General features: G+C 27.4%; 1 protein-coding gene across 1 annotated transcript; it reads right to left on the bottom strand.

Annotated features, from left to right (window-relative positions):
- Positions 1–1,563: 1,563 nt before the first annotated feature.
- LOC122511258 (phosphoenolpyruvate carboxykinase [GTP]-like) lies at positions 1,564–14,599 on the bottom strand. The gene is made up of 7 exons (XM_043626400.1): positions 13,426–14,599; positions 10,821–11,084; positions 5,031–5,215; positions 3,980–4,374; positions 3,404–3,751; positions 2,711–2,977; positions 1,564–2,499 (listed from the first exon to the last, which is right to left on the bottom strand). The coding sequence occupies exons 1-7, from the start codon at positions 13,677–13,679 to the stop codon at positions 2,041–2,043; spliced, it is 2,172 nt and encodes a 723-aa protein (XP_043482335.1). The 5' UTR covers positions 13,680–14,599; the 3' UTR covers positions 1,564–2,040.
- Between the last annotated feature and the right edge of the window lie 4,675 nt (positions 14,600–19,274).

The following is a 19,274-nucleotide window of genomic DNA, read 5'->3' as shown; positions in this document are numbered from 1 at the left end:
TACAATTTAGAAAGATTTGAATTTACTTATAGAGTTTGACTGTATGGTAAAAGTTGGAAGGTGAGAGACGAGAAGAGCGGAATTAAAAGTCATTGCACGATTCGCTACGAAATCTTGGATTCTATTAGCGGAGAAATTATAACGGATTGACATACAGAGTTGTACAAATGGAGGGACGATCCTTGTCCAGAGGCAAGGAGGATTTCTCTTGAATTGTAAATACCAATCTCACATGGAAGTCCACTGCTTTGGCTGGCAAAGTTTGCGCTGAAGCAACTCCTTTGAATGTTAAAATACTTCCCGATGCAATATTGTAAAAGCTTCTTTCGGGGCATTTATAAACGCATGCAAAAATAATCGTTCACAAGACACGTGAACAAAACACGTGTTTACTTTACAATTTTTCATTTATAGTATTTCTTTATTCCTTGCAAAATAATTTCAATTTTTAATTAATAAAATTTAAAAATCTTTCTTTAATTCTATAATAAATTTAAAATTAATCAAATAATTTATCTACAATCTATATAATCTGCGTAATTTATTGTAGAAAACAAATGTTCATTGATAGTATTATATAGATCTATTATATAGAAAGATCGCAACTCTTTCGATTCATTTTTTGTCTCAATTTTATATCTGCAGAAAAACCTGTGAAATTAATTGAATTTACAGAATGCTTATTGAATCAAAATTTCTGTACGCTGCAATGATTTTAATTACAAACTTTTTTCTTTCTTTTCGACTTCTCTTAATTGTTTTTTTTAATTTTCTGATCTTTTCTTTAAATTGTTATTATGAAAATTGTTTCCAACAGCTAGAATTAGAATTAAAATTAAATTTGAATTCAAGTAATTAACATTAGTTCGACTTTTTGAAATATGATGAATATTTTCTGTTTAGATGAAGAGTGGTATGCCATCTTTGGTAGAATACTTTAGCTACTGAGAGAATCGCCTGGTAATTTATCAACTGCAGATAAAAATGAAAAATATTTATAAGGAGCGGTATTTATAAGGGAAATATTTACCGAGTGGATAAATCACTAATGATAATAACAAGAAAAGTTTATTGAAAAGAATAGTTTTTTTCATTATAAGCGTTGAAATTCTATATTGCCGACGTTTCTGTTATCGATCCATTCTAGTTACTTTTTGAGTAGATCGAGTCGCTCCTAGACAGACAGATCTTTGTTGGAAATTCATAAAACTCTCTTCGCAAAACTGCCTCTTTAGCAATGACATAGAGCAATTTTGCAGCACTTTTTGCTAGTTTTTTTTCTAATATTTAGTAAAAGTATAATTTTTCATATTATAAACAAACTAAAAACTAATTATGTATTTGCATCAATTATTATAAATTATAAATACATGATGTATAATAATACTATTAACAATAATATTATTATTAATAATAATAATAATAATAATAATAATAATAATAATAATAATAATAATAATAATAATAATAATAATACATTTAAATAATCAGAAATGTATTCCGTAAGAAAGTGGTAAAACTTCGAAATTGCAATTTATTGGAAAAAAATTGACGAATCGTAAATCAGTTTGTAAAAATTACATTAATTTTATTTGTCAATTTTTTCTAGAAGCATGACAATGACTGGGTATATGAACGTAATTACTTAATGTATAAACTTTTTTTTTTCTTCTTTTTACATCACTTATTATTCGAACGCCAAAATGAGAAATCGCCACACATTTGTGACACGAACACGAAATGCATTTTAATTTAACTGGAATGCAGACTTTATAATTTACAAATACATTATATTTTATAATACTATGTACACGTTTGCAGGATGTCAAACATCATACAAGAGTGATCGTGCATATATAATATATACATCGCATTTTTCTTACATTCAGAAAAAGAAAGAATTAAATAACAAAATTTTAAAGATAAAAAAAGTGAAGCAAATTTTCTTAATTATCAAGACAAAATTTAATTTTATCCGAAGTGATTCGAAGGAAAACTGATTCACCTTTTTTTTAAATTAAAAGGATAAATTTGTATTTTTTAAAGTTTGTCCACGTTTTTCGTGAGAATTTTTAATTGAGAAGTGATCTGCTTTGGAAGATCGTCTCCCACTTGAGAATCGAGATATTCTTTGAGGTCGGTGGCTTCCTTTTGCCAGAAATCTTTCGGTAACCTGAATAGTTCATCCATGTTGACGTTCTCTTTAATACCTTCCAAATTAATGGAATTTGGTTTTGGAATTAGACCAATAACTGAGTCCCTAGCGATGTCTTCGCCCTCTACCCTTCTTAGGATCCAATCGAGGACGCGAGAATTCTCTCCGAATCCGGGCCAGAGGAATTTTCCGTTCTCTCCTTTTCTGAACCAATTGACGTGAAAGATTTGGGGTAATTTGGCGTTCTCCACATTCTCCATGCTTAGCCAGTGCTTGAGGTAGTGACCAAAGTTGTAGCCGAAAAATGGTCGCATTGCGAAGGGATCGTTCATGATGATTTTGCCCTGGAATAGATAAAAAGAGTTTAGATTGATGCATTAGATAAGGAACATTTGGCATTAGATGATTGGTCAATCAAACAATTCAATCAAGAATCGAAAAAACACTTGATTATTGATTGAATCGCTTGAATGTTGATTGAATGTTTAATCAATTGTTGATTGAATTGCTAGATTGAGTGAGTAAATTACGAACGTTGTCGAAAGAATTAGTTACCTTGAATTCGGCAGCAGCTGTAGCTTCCGATCTCATGGTGGCTCCGATAAAAACGCCGTGCTCCCAATTGCGTGCTTGGTAAACGAGAGGAACTCCTTGTGGTCTTCGTCCTCCGAAGAGAATAGCATCGATAGGAACTCCCTCCGGATTTTCCCAATTGGGATCGATTATCGGACATTGGTCAGCTGGTGAGCAAAATCGAGAATTGGGGTGAGCGGCTGGAGCTTTGACATCATAGTTCCATTCATTGTTGTGCCAATCCGTAATCTGGAATTAAAAATTAGTTTTATGCTGTTCTTCTACTTCTACGTCTTATTTTTCTTCTTCTTCAATTACAAATCAATAATTCGGTCACTCCTAGGCTGAGGGGTGTTTTATCTAATTTACATCGACATCTACACTCAGGACCTTTCACTTTGGCTGGCCAGAATGGATCTACTCTTTCTCTCTGATTCTAATTGTAAAGGATTCAAATAAAAACTTTAATAATTTAACAGTTACTCTTTCTTGAAACCTGTCCATTAATATCAGAGCCTTCCGGTTTGAATCACTGATGCCGGACAAATTAAATATATAATTTGGGTTATGCCTCTACAGAACGTCTTGAAATTAGGAGTACTCGCATTTAAAATTTTTACTGTCATTTTTCGATGTGACCATTCGATTACTATTTAATTATTTGAAATACTCTACCTCGACGTCATTTGGAATTTCCTTTTCCATTCCCTCCCAGAAAACACCACCCTCACTGGTCTTGGCGACATTCGTGAAGATTGTATTTTGAAAAATGGTCTTCATGGCATTTGGATTTGTCGCCATACTTGTGCCTGGAGCAACGCCGAAGAATCCATTTTCTGGATTTATTGCCCTTAGAACCCCTTTCTTGTCGAATCTCATCCAGGCAATGTCATCGCCTACACACTCAATCTTGTAACCAGGAAGCGTTGGTTGCATCATTGCTAAATTCGTTTTGCCACATGCACTTGGAAATGCAGCCGCGATGTATCGTTTCTTGCCCTTTGGATTCGTTATTCCCAGAATCTAAAAACGTTAAGTGTTTAAATTTAAAAGATGATCAACACTTTTAGGGCACTTCTGAGGGGGTAAGGGGTTTAAAGTCTAAACACACTACATGGACATTAAACAGATTTTTAACCTCTCTCCCCATTGTGGACATAAAAATGATGCATTTTAATGAGGAGAGAGGTTTAAAATCTGTTTAAAGTATTATAAATAAATATAAAAATCAAAAAGAACATTGGTTATTACCAGCATGTGTTCGGCTAGCCAACCCTCGTCCCTGGCAATGGTGGAACCTATTCTGAGTGCAAAGCATTTTTTGCCCAAAAGTGAATTCCCTCCGTAGCCACTACCATAGGAGACGATTTCGTTCTTGGCTGGTTTGTGGAGAATTATTGTCCTCTCGGGATCACAGGGCCAGGAGAGATTCACCTTGACTTTGGAATCTAATTTTGGCATTCCCACAGAGTGGAGACACTTGACGAAGTCCCCCTTGCCCAGAAAGTCCAAAACTTGAGAACCCATTCTGGTCATGATTCTCATGGAGCACACGACGTAGGCCGAGTCGGTTATTTCGATGCCAATTTTCGATAGCGGAGAACCAACTGGTCCCATGCTGAATGGTATCACGTACATGGTGCGACCTTCGATAGAAAATTCAATATCAGCCAAGTGTGTTGTAATTAATTATTCATTTTCGATGATTTATTATTCATTTATTTTATTTATTCAAAACGATTATTTCTCCGGTAATTAATTATTAATAAATTATATCGTATTTAGAGGCTATCTTCTAATATCCATTCAAGTGGAATATTTTTGTTTTGAGAGGATAAATTAAGAAAGTTATCCTCTCAAAACAAAAGGATTCCCCTTGAATGTAGAATACTTTTATTCTTTGGCAACAACTCTGATTTAGACAAAAGAAAATAATTCGCCACACACGGTTATTGACATTCAGAGAAAAATTATAAAGCGATGAAGAAAAAAAATACGCATAATAATGTAATTCATTATCGCCTCAATTCGCAGTGATCTTGTTTACAAAGCGAGCAATTATATCTACGGTCGCATATTTTTCCTGTCACAATATCAGCGCTTTTGTATAGAATACACACACACGATTCAATCTTTGAAAAAAATGTAATCGTCAATAATATGAATTTCGAAACATTGTGATGAATTTACAGGGAAAAAAATTTGTTCTCTGCGTGAAATGTGTATTATGAAGGAATTTGCCCGCAATTATGAAATTTGATCATCATCACCACTCGTGTATCATTTTAGATTATTTGTTTACCTTTCATACATCCTGGAAAGCGATCCATTACAGCATCCTCCATATCGTTGGGCGAGATCCAATTTCCCAGTGTTCCCTTGATTCCATTTCTCGGCGTGGGAATGGTCTCATTTTTTGAATTGGTACAAATGAAGGTACGACTCTCCACTCGGGCAACATCGGCTGGATTTGTTCTTGCTAACCAGCTGTGTGAGATGAGACAATTTATTTATTGCAGAAAATTATTCTCTATTTTTTTATACTATCATAGGTTTTTCTAAGGATATCAAATTGAGACAAAAATCGTATCAAAATTTTGGTTCGCAACTATTTTTATACGTTTTTTATCTCAATTTGATATCTATAAGTCAGGTTTTAAAATATCAAAATGGCGGATCCAATATGGCGGACGACAAATTAATAATTAATCGAAATGTTCTGAAACTTGTTGCTCGGGGGTTTTTTGGGTCGCTGATTACGAATACGAAGTCAGTTTTTAAAAATTCAAAATGGCGGATCCAATATGGCGGACGACAAATTAATAATTAATCGAATTGTTTTGAAATTTATTACTCGGGGGTTTTTTGGGTCGTTGATTGCGAATTCGAAGTCAGTTTTAAAAAATTCAAAATGGTGGATTCAATATAGCGAACAAAAAAATTAATAATTTATCGAATTTTTTTAAAACTTATTACCCAGGGTTTTTTGGAGTCGCTGATTAAGAATTCGAAATCAGTTTTTAAAATTTGAAAATGATGTATGAAATATAGTTAATATTAATATGAAATATAGTTTTTTAAGAAATTTATCGCATAAGTTTAAATCTTTTATAAAAATTCAAAATGGCGGATTCAATATAGCGGAAGATTTTTATAGAAATTTATCGAATTCGTGTTAGAAAAATATTTCAAAAATTGCAAAGAGAATTTTGGGAAAGGGTCAAAATTAGTGAAACCGGCCACTTGAAAAATTTTTGTCCCCGAATTTAAAGTTATCTATGGTTTTTGATAGATATATGAGTAAACTTTTACCCGCTAAAATATTTTTCAAAAATTTTATTTATTTTGAAAGTTATCAGGTGTTAAACTTTTAGGTTACTTTTTATTCTTTTCATTATTACTCCGAAACGAATGAAGATAATTTCAATTTTTTTTTTGGAAATTAAAGCTAAAAGTCTGTAGTTTAAAGTGCAACTGAAAAAATTGCTGTATAATAAAAATTTCTAATTGTTATTAACAATTATTTTAAACAATTGCGATTTAAAGTATGTTCTCAATGTCGGAAAAAAATCAAACTATACTCATGTGATGCGCAAAACTCTAACGAGTAAATTAAAAAAAAAAAAAGTGAGTAACCTCTAAAATTACAGAAGTTATGCATATTTTTCTGACGACGCGCGGGAATTAACTGATTCGCAAACTCTCGAGCGCGCGGGAATACGCCCGCGCCCGCTCCCGCCGCACTGCTCACACTTGTGTTTTCAAACAATTTATGTTTACAGAGAAGGAGAAGTAATTAAAATATTATTTTCTTACTGAATAGTTTATTAATATTTTTACTTTTGGAGTAATTATATACATAAAAACCATTTTGTATGTACTCATAAACTGCTTTGCAGTTTTTATGCTTTGATAAAAAAGTTTTTTCGTGGGTCTGATATTCTTGAATCGTACAAAAATCGAAATCGATATTGTTTGTGTAGAATTTCATCAAAAAATTTTTAAATAATTGGATTTCTAAATAAAATAATTGAATCATTTGTCACTTCTCCAAAATTCAATTTTTATTAGTGTTTTAACTGAAATTTCTTCTATAAATTCGCTATTTTTAATAATTTATTATTTCTTAAAATTGTATTCCCATAAAGAATTTTATTAACAAATTTTTAAATAATTGAATTCTTTGAACGAGTTTTAATAAAATGTTTAAGAATAATTATTATTCTTAAACATTTTATTTATTTATTTATTATTATTATTATTATTATTATTATTATTATTATTATTATTTATTATTATTATTTTTTATTTATTATTTTATTTATTTTTATTTTTTATTTTATTTTTTATTTTATTTTTTTTTAATAATAATTATTCTTAAACATTTTATTAAAACTCTTTCAAAGAATTCAATTATTTAAAAATTTGTTAATAAAATTCTTTATGGGAATACAATTTTAAGAAATAATAAATTATTAAAAATAGCGAATTTATAGAAGAAATTTCAGTTAAAACACTAATAAAAATTGAATTTTGGAGAAGTGACAAATGATTCAATTATTTTATTTAGAAATCCAATTATTTAAAAAATTTTTTGATGAAATTCTACACAAACAATATCGATTTCGATTTTTGTACGATTCAAGAATATCAGACCCACGAAAAAACTTTTTTATCAAAGCATAAAAACTGCAAAGCAGTTTATGAGTACATACAAAATGGTTTTTATGTATATAATTACTCCAAAAGTAAAAATATTAATAAACTATTCAGTAAGAAAATAATATTTTAATTACTTCTCCTTCTCTGTAAACATAAATTGTTTGAAAACACAAGTGTGAGCAGTGCGGCGGGAGCGGGCGCGGGCGTATTCCCGCGCGCTCGAGAGTTTGCGAATCAGTTAATTCCCGCGCGTCGTCAGAAAAATATGCATAACTTCTGTAATTTTAGAGGTTACTCACTTTTTTTTTTTTTAATTTACTCGTTAGAGTTTTGCGCATCACATGAGTATAGTTTGATTTTTTTCCGACATTGAGAACATACTTTAAATCGCAATTGTTTAAAATAATTGTTAATAACAATTAGAAATTTTTATTATACAGCAATTTTTTCAGTTGCACTTTAAACTACAGACTTTTAGCTTTAATTTCCAAAAAAAAAATTGAAATTATCTTCATTCGTTTCGGAGTAATAATGAAAAGAATAAAAAGTAACCTAAAAGTTTAACACCTGATAACTTTCAAAATAAATAAAATTTTTGAAAAATATTTTAGCGGGTAAAAGTTTACTCATATATCTATCAAAAACCATAGATAACTTTAAATTCGGGGACAAAAATTTTTCAAGTGGCCGGTTTCACTTATTTTGACCCGAAAATATTATGCTCTATATGTTTTGAATAATTTTTGATAAATAATGTTGTGTCTGTTTTTTGGGCGTTTTTTTTTTTAACTTTGACATAATTTCTTATGAAAGAATGGAATCGTTATTTTTTTCTTATTTGAATATATAGAATTATCAGCATTATTTATTGAGGAAATATATTTAGTAATAATTTTCGATATGCAGCAGGTAATGTGGGTTTTGAATTTTCGAAAGAGTACAAAGACCAATGTGTGACGTTTGACGTTGCAAATTGCCTGCAGCTGATATTTCATGATAACTGTAAAGTCTTATAAAGTCACGGTCAACACACATATGTGTATAATTTACTGATGTACATACGCAAACGTCACACTTCTTCTTCTTCTTCTTCTTCTTCTTTACTCGAATTCACATCATCTCAGTGAAAGTGTACCAATTTTTTTTTATTTTACACACACATAGTTTGTAATTATTTCGAGAAAAATTTTTTTTTTCATAATTTGTTGTAAAGTACACATTGAAAATTTGTAAAATAAGAGCATTTTAAATCTAGGCTAAAGAAGAAAGTTAAATTAACTAGTAAGTGAAACTTGATGTAATACGTACTATCCAGTTTCACTTTCGATTGACTTAGATGTAATTAAATTTTGAGTAAAATGTATTTTGTCCGTTGTTTTTATTTGTTTTGTTAATAATTTTTTTGATTTATTTTTTGTTTGATTCTTTCTTTAATTTTTCTATTTGATTTTCTGTTTGATTTTGTTTTGACAGTTTTTCTAAGGATATCAAATTGAGACAAAAAACCTATCAAAACGTTGCTTCGCAACATTTTGCTACGTTTTTTGTCTCAATTTGATATCCTTAGAAAAACTGTGTGATTTTTGTTTGGTTTTGTTTAATTTTGCTTAGGTAATTTTGTTTATTTTTGTTTGATTTTTGATAGTTTCCGATAGTTTTTGTTTGACTTTCTTTGATTTTTGTTTGATTTTGTTCGATTTCGTATAATTTCGTTTGATTTTCGTTTAATTTTTCTTTTGATTCTGTTTGAGTATCATTTAATTTTGTTTAAATTTATTTGATTTTGTTTGCTTTTGTTTGATTTTTCTTTAATTTTCTTTAATTTTGTTTGACTTTTGTTTAATTTTCGTTTAATTTTGTTTGATTTTTGTTTGATTTTTGTTTGTTTTTGTTTGTTTTTGTCTGCTTTTGTTTAATTTTGTTTGATTTTCGTTTGATTTTGTTTGAATTTATTTAATTTTGTTTGATTTTTTTATAACTTTTCTACAAATTGAATGAAAAATGATTTCGAGGTTCAAAAATATGATGTCTAAAGTTTTATTTGAAAGTTGTTTTAATATATAAATAGGTGACTTTAATTATCTTCTTTACGTCATATCCCAATGGGAAATTTACAACTGGCGGAGTACTGCGCCAGCACTGGCAGCACTGGCGGCAAGGCTGACAGACAGCACTGGCATAACTCTGGGATGATAACGCTGTCTAACGCTGGCGAACTACTGCCTGCCAGTGCTGCCAGACAGCGCTGGCGCAGCACTGGAGCAGTGCTGGCTGAGAATATTGCAGCAATAAATGCCGTATTGTTATTAATTAGTCGTAAATTCATAATTATAAATAATTTAGCAACAAAATGGTAAATAATATTAATAAATAGTTATTATTCATAAAATATTTCTCTTCTTAAAGAAATTGTATTAAAGATGGAGACTCACAATGGATATAGTAAATGAAGTAGAAAAAAATTGTTTATAACATTTAAAAATTAAATAATAAACAATTACAGTAAGTGTGCATTAGATTTTCATATTTTAGTACCTAACGATTGGAATCTAGAAATATCGCAAACCTATGAAAATAAACAAAATTGCTGACGAGGGGAATCGAACCTACGACCTACGGACTAACAGACTAATGCTCTAACCACTATGCTAACGACACATGTGTACAGTAAAGTATTAATATCTCAGTATCATTCATACATACAATTATTGAGTCAAAGATGAGAAAATAAAAAAATAGGGATACGTTAGAAATAATAAATTCAAATAAAATAAATTAAACTAAATTTTTAATAATTAAATTAAATTACTTTACTTATTGCATTTAAGATTTTACGTAATTCTTAAATTACGTGGTAATTTTTTAATAATTTTTTATTCATAGTAAGAAGTATAATAGTATTTTAATAGGAACCAAATTATTATTGAGATTAAAGTTTAAATTTTGTTTATAATTTTAATTTGTTTAAATAATTTATTATTTACAAAATTAGACAAATATGTTAAATTGTTATTACTAAATTTAATAAGAATAAAAAATGAACAACTGAAAAGTAAAATATTAATTTTTTCAATAAATTTATATTTATAAACATTCCTAAACTTTTTTTATAATTTTTTTTCAAGTTTATGTCAAAAAAGCAATGTTGGCAAAGAGCGTCGTGAACAATTTTTCTATACTCAGCCAGCACTTGCCGCCGTGGCTTGTCCAAGCTTTGGCGAAACAAAAATTCTGTACTGCGCCAGCACTAATTGTCGAGGCTCGGCTAGACTACGCCGAACAATCGTCTGAGTACTAAGCCAGTGGTGAACATCGGCACTACACTGGCATTTCCCATTAGGTATACGGTATTACATATAATGGGGGAGTTATGTACCATTATGTGTATGTTTATCGTATATAGTTTAGAATAAAAAACAAGAGTACGAACCAGTTGAAGTATTTTGGCAGTGATTCAATGGTCCCTTTTTTTACAAGTAGATTAATCATGTGATTATTTTCAGCTTCACTTCCATCGCAAATGTAAACGTCGTCCGGTTGACATAATTTGACACATTCTTCAATATAGGCTCTTAGTTTCGGTGATAGTGGATTATTAATGTGGCTTATAATCGGTACTCCTCCTATTTGCTCGTAATAGTCGTTTTTCGTTAACGGACTTTTAGCTGCGTGTGTTGTCAGAAGACTCGTAACTCTAGAATAATCAAATTGCAAAAATATTTTAGGAAAAATGCTGATTTATAATAATTGTACCAATTAGTAATTCATTTTTTACATTTAACTATTTTACTCTTTTACTATTTTATTATTTTACTATTTTAATTTTTTTTCTCTTTTTCTATTTTACTATTATACAATTTTATTATTTTACTCTTTTACTCTTTTTCTATTTTTCTATTTTATTATTTTACTATTTTTCTATACTCTTTTACTTTTTAACTATTCATATTACTATATTTATTCTTATATTTTGGCAAAATATTTTGCAAAGTTTAAAAATATATTTTGAATATTTCCTAATCTTCTTAGCCAGAAACACGTTATATTTCTTATCAAATGTATTTTAATTTATCATATAATTCAGTGACTCAATTTCGGGCAATTTTTTTTCGAGATTGAAGCGAATTTATCTGATGGTTAAAGTCCTCAGAGTAAAATAAAAAGCGAATAACTTCCAATGAATCATTATATCTCTATAATTATTATTATTATTATTATTATTATTTTTATTCATTCATTGTTTTTAATGTACCATTGTAACTTTATTCTACATTTAAGAATATGTGTTTTTTAAATAAAATTTGTACTTTTAGTCTATTAAAGAAATATATAATTGAATTCTAATTGAAATAGAATTTTAATTAGAAATTCTAGAAAATAATTAAATTTTGAAAGAATTACTGCTGCAATTTTAGACTGAAATTATTGCAATTCAATTCAATTTTATTTTATTTCAATAAAAATTATTTAAGTAAATATTTATTTATTAATAGACAAGTAATCGGTTTGAATTGACTAAAACGACTTTTTTTTTGCGTTTTGGAGTCTTGATAATTTTCTATATTCATACAAAAAATTCATGAAATCACGAAATCTTGCAAAAATCTTTTATAAGGAAAAAATATCGAAAAATTTTATTAAAACCACTGTAGGATCATTTTTAGAATAAATATTAAATAAATATATTCTTAAACTTTATGAATAAAGAACAGTTTCTATACAAAAGAATAAAGAAAAAATTCTTTAAGAAAATTGCTACATTTATATAATTTGCAATAATCGACAAATTTCGCACGTTCAAATGAACGAAATATTTTTTAAAAATTTTTTCCATACATTACTGATTGTAATAATTAAATGTAAATTTAAAAAAATCTAAATTTCACATATAAAAACTTTACACCCCAGAGTAAAGATATATTTGACTCAGAACCAACTAGACTTTTTATTTGTTTCAAATAAATTTTATTTGGTTTAAATAAAATTTTATTTGTCAAATAAATAACCTACTTGGTTTTGAGACAAATATACCTACGTTTATTTAACTCAAATAAAATAAAATAAAATTTCTTTGTTTAAATAAAATATCTCTGGGTGAGTTATTTATTTTCTTAATAGTGACGCAAAATAATTATAATTAAAATTATTTAATTTCAAGAAAAAATAAATTTTCGTTCATTTTAACGTTCAGAACTTTGGGGAGATATTTGCACTGAAAAAAAGTTCATTTGATTTAAATAACCGATTACTTGACCGATCAATTAAATATTGAATCAAATAATTATTTAAGTCAATTAAATGGTATAACCTGTTCCAAATATTAAATTTATTGGTTCAATTACAACTTATTTGACTCAAGTAAATATTTATTTGATACTCTTTAAATCTGAATTAGTAGTTTTCTACTAATGAAAGAGTGCGGATTTGTTTACTACTTGAATTAGTAACAGTTTTGACTAATTTTTAGTAGTAAACTACTAATTACTAGTAAAAAAACTACTGATTTCTAGTAGAAAACTACTAATTACTAGAAATAAACTACTAATTACTAGTAGAAAACTACTGATTTATCAGTAAGTTGTATTTTTTACTATTTCAAATTAGTAAATCGACATACTACATGATTTAGTTGTTTTCTACTATCAATTAGTAGAAAACTACCAATTCAGATTTAGAGAGTAATAGGTTACTTGAATTAAATGAATTTTTTTACTGCGCAAATTGAATTTGTAAATAGAAAATAAAATCTTCAATTCAAAATGAAATTAGTCGCAAATGAAGTAAAATTGAAAGCAGAAGAAGCTTGAGTTTAAAGAGAATCTTTCGAACCCCCTTGAGACATCCACTTAAACCCATTTGGACCCAGAGAATCATAATTATAATAAAGTTCTCCCGCATCTAATGTCACATAGTTGTCATGATTCATCGGAAGCTGTGTCAGACACTCGCACGCAAGACTTCCGGAGCTTTATCACCAGCAAACGAAATTAATACTGAATAGAAAAATAACAACAACAAGAAAAACAAAAACTTACTGTGGATAAAATGAATCGATGGAGGCAGGCATTGTATTAATTTGAGTTGTGGAAAATATGGAAAAATTCTTCTTGCTCCTCGTCACCCTGTTGATACCTTGAGGCTCACAAATGTATCGGGTACATTTATTTGAATTGACAATTCCAGAAAATTTTCGCACCCCAATGTTAGGTGTGGGGTATCTCGAAAAACGTGAACAACGAACACTCCCCGTTATTTGGCACCCCGTTACTATCCATCTGATGGTTGGCATCTTGACTGAATGAATTCCAACTGCTTTTATACTATTCAAGGGCAGCAAACAATTCCCGGAAATGAAATTGATTGAGATTGGCTAGATATTTTACACTTTGATCATTCGGTTCTTGGTGGTGATGGTGGGAGTAAATAGTGGTTTACTTCTTTCGATCTTTGGGTAGTTGCGTTAGTTTGCAATTCACGGTTCAACAATTCTTTTCCCCAAGATCACTTTGCTGTTGACGATCTTTTGAATACTGCTTCCAGTCAGTTTATAATTCACAGTCGATTGGAGGATATTTTTCTTTTGAAGACGATTTCTTGATTTCTTGATAGCTTAAAATCTTAATTTCTTGATATCTTGTTTTCTTAATTTCTTGATTTCTCGATTTCTTAATTTCTTGATGGTTTTAATGTTTCGATTTCTTGGTGCTTTTAATTTCCTGGCGAATTTTTTAACGATGTACTGAAGTCTATTGAGTGTTAACACTTTTTGGGATAAATTTTCGATTACTGGGAATAATAAAGTTGGGGGCTCAGGTGTGGAGAGAATTTTTAGTCGAGCTGGTCCACTGACTGAGATCGAAAGAGTCAGTGCGGCTCCAGCTTCCGCGAGTAAAAGGGGCCTGACTCGGCGACTGTTTTAATCGGCCTCTTGTAAATCAAGTTCGCGGCGCACGCTCCGGTTTTATACGAGACCGTTCGAGACTTAACTCGTCGCCTTCTATTTTTCGACTCACATTTTACGCGCTATCTAGCACGCGCATTATTGTAGAGTGCACTCAGATATACAAGCTCTAAGTGTACGCTGTAGATTTTTCATGTTTTTCTTTTTTTTTTTTTTTTTTTTGAATCAAGGCCCTCTCTTCAATCTTGTAAATATGATAATTAGAACTCTGGTGACATTTCTAGCTGCGATTTCCTCACAATTATCTCCTTTGGATTCGATGCTTCTGTTTCAGAATCTAATGTTATACTGAAAAGCATTATTTCTGAGAAAATTCATTTTTCAAAAAAAAATTTCAAAATGTAAACTCAATAAATCTTTGTCGAAAAAATTGTAGGAAATAAAATGAATTGTACTGCACTCTAAATCTGAATCAATGAAAATTTCACTGATTTCAATTCAGTGGACCAGTTTTCTTTAATTCTACTGATTCATCAAAGAAAACTATGTCACTAAATTGAAATCAGTGGAATTTTTACTGATTCAGATTTAGAGTGTGTCGAGAAATGATTATAGGGAAATTTGATTGATTTTCAGTGATTAAAATCGTGAGAATAGAGTCACTAATATTTTCAGTCAATTCAAGTCAACAATTTTACTGATTCAGAATTAGAAAGTACTTGAAAGAACAATTATTAAAATTTTACATATATAATTATTACATTTTATATAAAAAATATATTTACAAAAAAATAGAATATTTTCTTATTCAGAAGTAAAAAATAATTAGCAATATTAAGTATAAATAAATAATTAAATAAACTATTAGCAATATGAACAATATTATTTTAGATGAATAAGGAAAAATTTGATTTTATTACAAATTGAAATGTCACATACGATTTTTTAAATAATAATAATATTCTTTTTTATAATTGTAAATTATTAAACTTTATATTTGCTCTTTAAATTTGAATTAGTTATTGACTTTTTGCTTTTGAATTAGTAAATTTTACTAATAAATAGTAATTTCTACTAATTTATTAGTAAAATTTACTAATTCAACTGTAGAGAGTGGAAAATTAAATTTTACATTTACGGAAAATAAAAAGGAGAAAAATACAATTTTACAAATACGTAAATAATAATTGTTTGTGTTTAATTTTCTTAAGAAACGTAATAATTAGAAGAGAACACAAAGAGAAATAAAAGTACCCCATCCGGAGAACCAGGAAGAAACGAAAGTAATTGAATGACTACACACGCAAGTCATGTAATATATCAGTTGTGTTACTCATGCGCAATGAGAAAAATATACCGATACTTTCTTACATATACCTATATATAAATATCTAAAATTTTTTTAATCTAAAAAAATTTGTTTTTAATGTAAAAAATTTTTTTAGTTTCAAAACAAAAATGATAAAACGCTATTTCAATATTAAACAAGATTGTTATTTGAATTCGATGAATTTTTTAACTAAAAATTTACACTTGTGAATACAAAGTTATTATTTGGGATCTTTCACAATTGAAATTCGATTAAAAGTTTTTGAACAATTGTTAAGAGTTTTATTTCTAATTTAAAATTACATGACATTTTTATTTATTGTAATAGAATCAAATTTTTTCTCGTGTAAAGAAAATAAATATATTCAGGGCTCGAACTATCTCTCTAAATTTGAATCAGTTAAAAATAACTGATTCAGAAGCAAAAAGTCAGTCACTAATTTAAATAGTAATATTTCTACTGACAATTAGTTAAAAATAACTGATTGTCAGTTAAAAATAACTGAAGTTTCAGTAAATTTTTTTTGACTGATTCAATTAGTCAAGTTTAATTATTTTTTCAGTTATTTTTTACTGAAAATTAGTTATTTTTTCACTGAAAATCAGTGAAAAGGATGAAAAGTTCGTAAATTGTACAATATAATTTGGATAATTTTAGAGAAATTACAAATGTTTGCAGAAATTCAATTACTTATGTTCAAAAAATTTTTTAAATTCTCGTCAAACTTTTAATTATTTTCAAAATTTCTTCGCAATCATTGAATTATTTCCATAAATAATAAAATTTTTACGGGGATTTAATATTATTTATTTTCGTAAATAAAAAAATTCTTTTTAGGAATTCAATTATTTTCATAAATAATAAAAGTCATTGCAGAATATAAATTATTTTTGATACAATTTTGATCGAATTCCTCGAAAAAAGTCTTAAAAATTTTATTAAAATTCATCAAAAGAATTCAGTTATTTAAAAATTTATAGATATTTTTATTTATTATTTAATTATTAATTATTAATTAATTAACTAATTAACTAATTATTAATTAATTAATTATTTATTATTTATTATTAATTATAATTTTTAAATTATAATTGAATATTAAAAGCATTAGAGCGTAAATTTTTAGAAATAATTGAATTTTGAAAAGATTTCAGATCAAAATCTTTGAAAATTTGAATTTTTTATATTTTAAACTATATAACAATTCGGTGGAATTAATTTTTTTCGAGAAACTTTAATTGAGGATTTTTTTTAAAATTATGTATTTAAAGTTTTTATTTTCTAATATATATTTGATTGGAGAATTTACGAATAATTGAAATTTTGTAAAATTGAATTGTAAACAAATGAATTTGAAAATTCTTAAAGAACTTTTTCAAAAATTATTATAAAAATAATGGATTTATAAAAGTTGTTTAGTTAAAAACACGAAAAAAAAATTGAATTTTGTAAAAGTTACAAATTATTACAGAAATTTAATTATTTTCAAGAGTAATAATATTCTTCGCAAAAATTAAATATTGTTAAAAAGTAATGAAATTCTTCTTAGAGATTCTATTATTTTCACAAATTTTAAGAAACATTCAATTAATGAATAAATTATTTATTTTTGTATAAATAATTGAATTTTAGTACCTAGAATTTTCAAATAAAAATTTATTTAAAAATGAATTACAGTTAGAATTTTATATAATAATTGAATATTATAATCAATATAGCGTTAATTTTTAAAAATAATTGGATTTTGAAATTAATTTTTTTGAAAAGGTTTAAGGGAATTTGAACCATTATGAAGTCACGTATTTAGAACAAATGCTTTGAACAAACTGTGACGTCATAATGGTTCAAATGCCCTTAATTGAATTTTTTTAATATTATTTTAAGTTTTTATTTTCTAATATTTATTTAATTGAAGAATTTACGAATAATTGAAATTTCGTAAAATTAAATATTGTAAACAAATGGATTTGAAAATTGTCAAAGAACTTTTTCGAAAATTATTAAAAATAATGGATTTAAAGAAGAGTTTTAGTTAAAAATTCTTGAAAATAATAATTGAATTGTAAATGATTTTGTCACTCAGTCATCTTCAATTATTATAAAACATGAAGAAATCAATCACTCCGAGTCATCGACTCGGAGTTCTCGATATCTTGGTGTTTTATAGTTATGGAAAATTTATTTATAGTTTTAGGTAAAGTGTATTCTCTTATTTGACTCGGACTGGTTATATTTTTGTCAGTATTTGGTCCGTGATTTTTAATTTTTGGTTCGTAAAGTCCGTATTTTTAAATACTTTCACTGGTTCGAGCCCAGATATATATTAAATTTTTTTGAAATTAATTAAAAGTTTTGGGGAGAGAAAATACAAAAAAGGGTAACTTTTATATGAAAAATAACTGTAAAAAGAAATGTGAAATACGTTAGTGAAATTCACAATGTTTATAATCAATTATTAATTGAAATAAATATTTTTCACAAAAAAAAAAAAAAAATTAAATTTTTCTTCAAAAAAAAAAATAAAGTATGAAAAAGGTTTTTAAAGTATAACAAAATTTTGTAAAAAATTTATCAATAAGGGAAAAGTTATAAAAATTAGAGTACAAAAATATTTTTTCATTTATTGATATAATAAACATTGTGAATTTTATTCTAAATTATAAAAAATACTTTTACAAAATTTAATATTTATTTTCTTACCGTGTATTTATTGCGGAGTTAATTTATATTGTAGAAGAAAATTATGTACTAAACACATTTTCTACTAATAGTAGAATAAATATTTACAATGAACAAAGTCACAATAAACTAAATATTTTATCAGAAAAGTTAAATATAAAATTCACCTTCACTGTAATCCTTTGCTTCTTGACTTTTTAGATAAGATTTGAAAATATTTCAAAGTACAGATATTTTTAATTTAGTGATTAATAAATAAATAACTTATAAATATATATATCCTATTAGATTAGAAGAAAAACAAAATTTGTAAAAAATTTCGTAGAATATAATATAAGCTTTTATAAGTGGTTTTAATCGTAATAATTAAGAATATTTATTTAAAATTATTACAATAATTATAATTGCTTTAAAGAAAAAAAGTACAAAAAGTAAAACAATTTAAATTGTTAAATGAAATAAATTTCATGGGCGCTTTGCGTCCGTGAATTTGAATAAATAAGAATAAAAAATAAATTAATAAAATTAAAAAAAATCAAATAAATAAAAAATACAATTTCTAAATTAAAAATGCTAATGATTAAATACTGTTGAAAGTGAAATAAAATTTTCTCCATTGGAGGCCGACTTATTTCTTTGCGATAAGAGGATTTTCAGATTAAATGGTATTAGAAAATTAATTCCGCAGGAGAGAATTGGCATAGAAATATTAGTTCCTGGTCGTTGCCACGCGCATCAGTCCGTAGTCCATTTTCTGTCTGGACTTGATATTTTCCTATACCCCCAAGAGATAACATTCCGACAATCATAATATAATATGAGAAATAGTTATTTAATTATAATTTTATAAGTTTTCTCATTTTTTTTCAGTATAGAACGGAATTGGTTTGAAAAAATTCTCTTCAGATGAGAAATTAAATAATTGTTTGTCGCACAATTTGATGATAAAGTCGCTCGATTGATCTTCAAACAAT

The sequence above is a fragment of the Leptopilina heterotoma genome, unplaced genomic scaffold (genome assembly GCF_015476425.1).
Source record: "Leptopilina heterotoma isolate Lh14 unplaced genomic scaffold, ASM1547642v1 Lhet_81, whole genome shotgun sequence".
In the NCBI taxonomy this organism is placed as follows: Eukaryota; Metazoa; Arthropoda; class Insecta; order Hymenoptera; family Figitidae; genus Leptopilina; species Leptopilina heterotoma.
Note: the sequence above shows the minus strand (reverse complement) of the source record. Positions and strands in the feature narration are given on the sequence as shown.

Bases quoted from the DNA above. Each gene is read 5' to 3' on its own strand.
- LOC122511258 (XM_043626400.1), bottom strand. From the start codon at position 13,679: ATGCCAACCATCAGATGGATAGTAACGGGGTGCCAAATAACGGGGAGT. The intron at 11,085-13,425 runs GTAAGTTTTTGT...TGATTATTCTAG, and splicing joins ATCGATTCATTTTATCCACA to AGTTACGAGTCTTCTGACAA. The intron at 3,752-3,979 runs GTAATAACCAAT...TAACGTTTTTAG, and splicing joins GGCTAGCCGAACACATGCTG to ATTCTGGGAATAACGAATCC.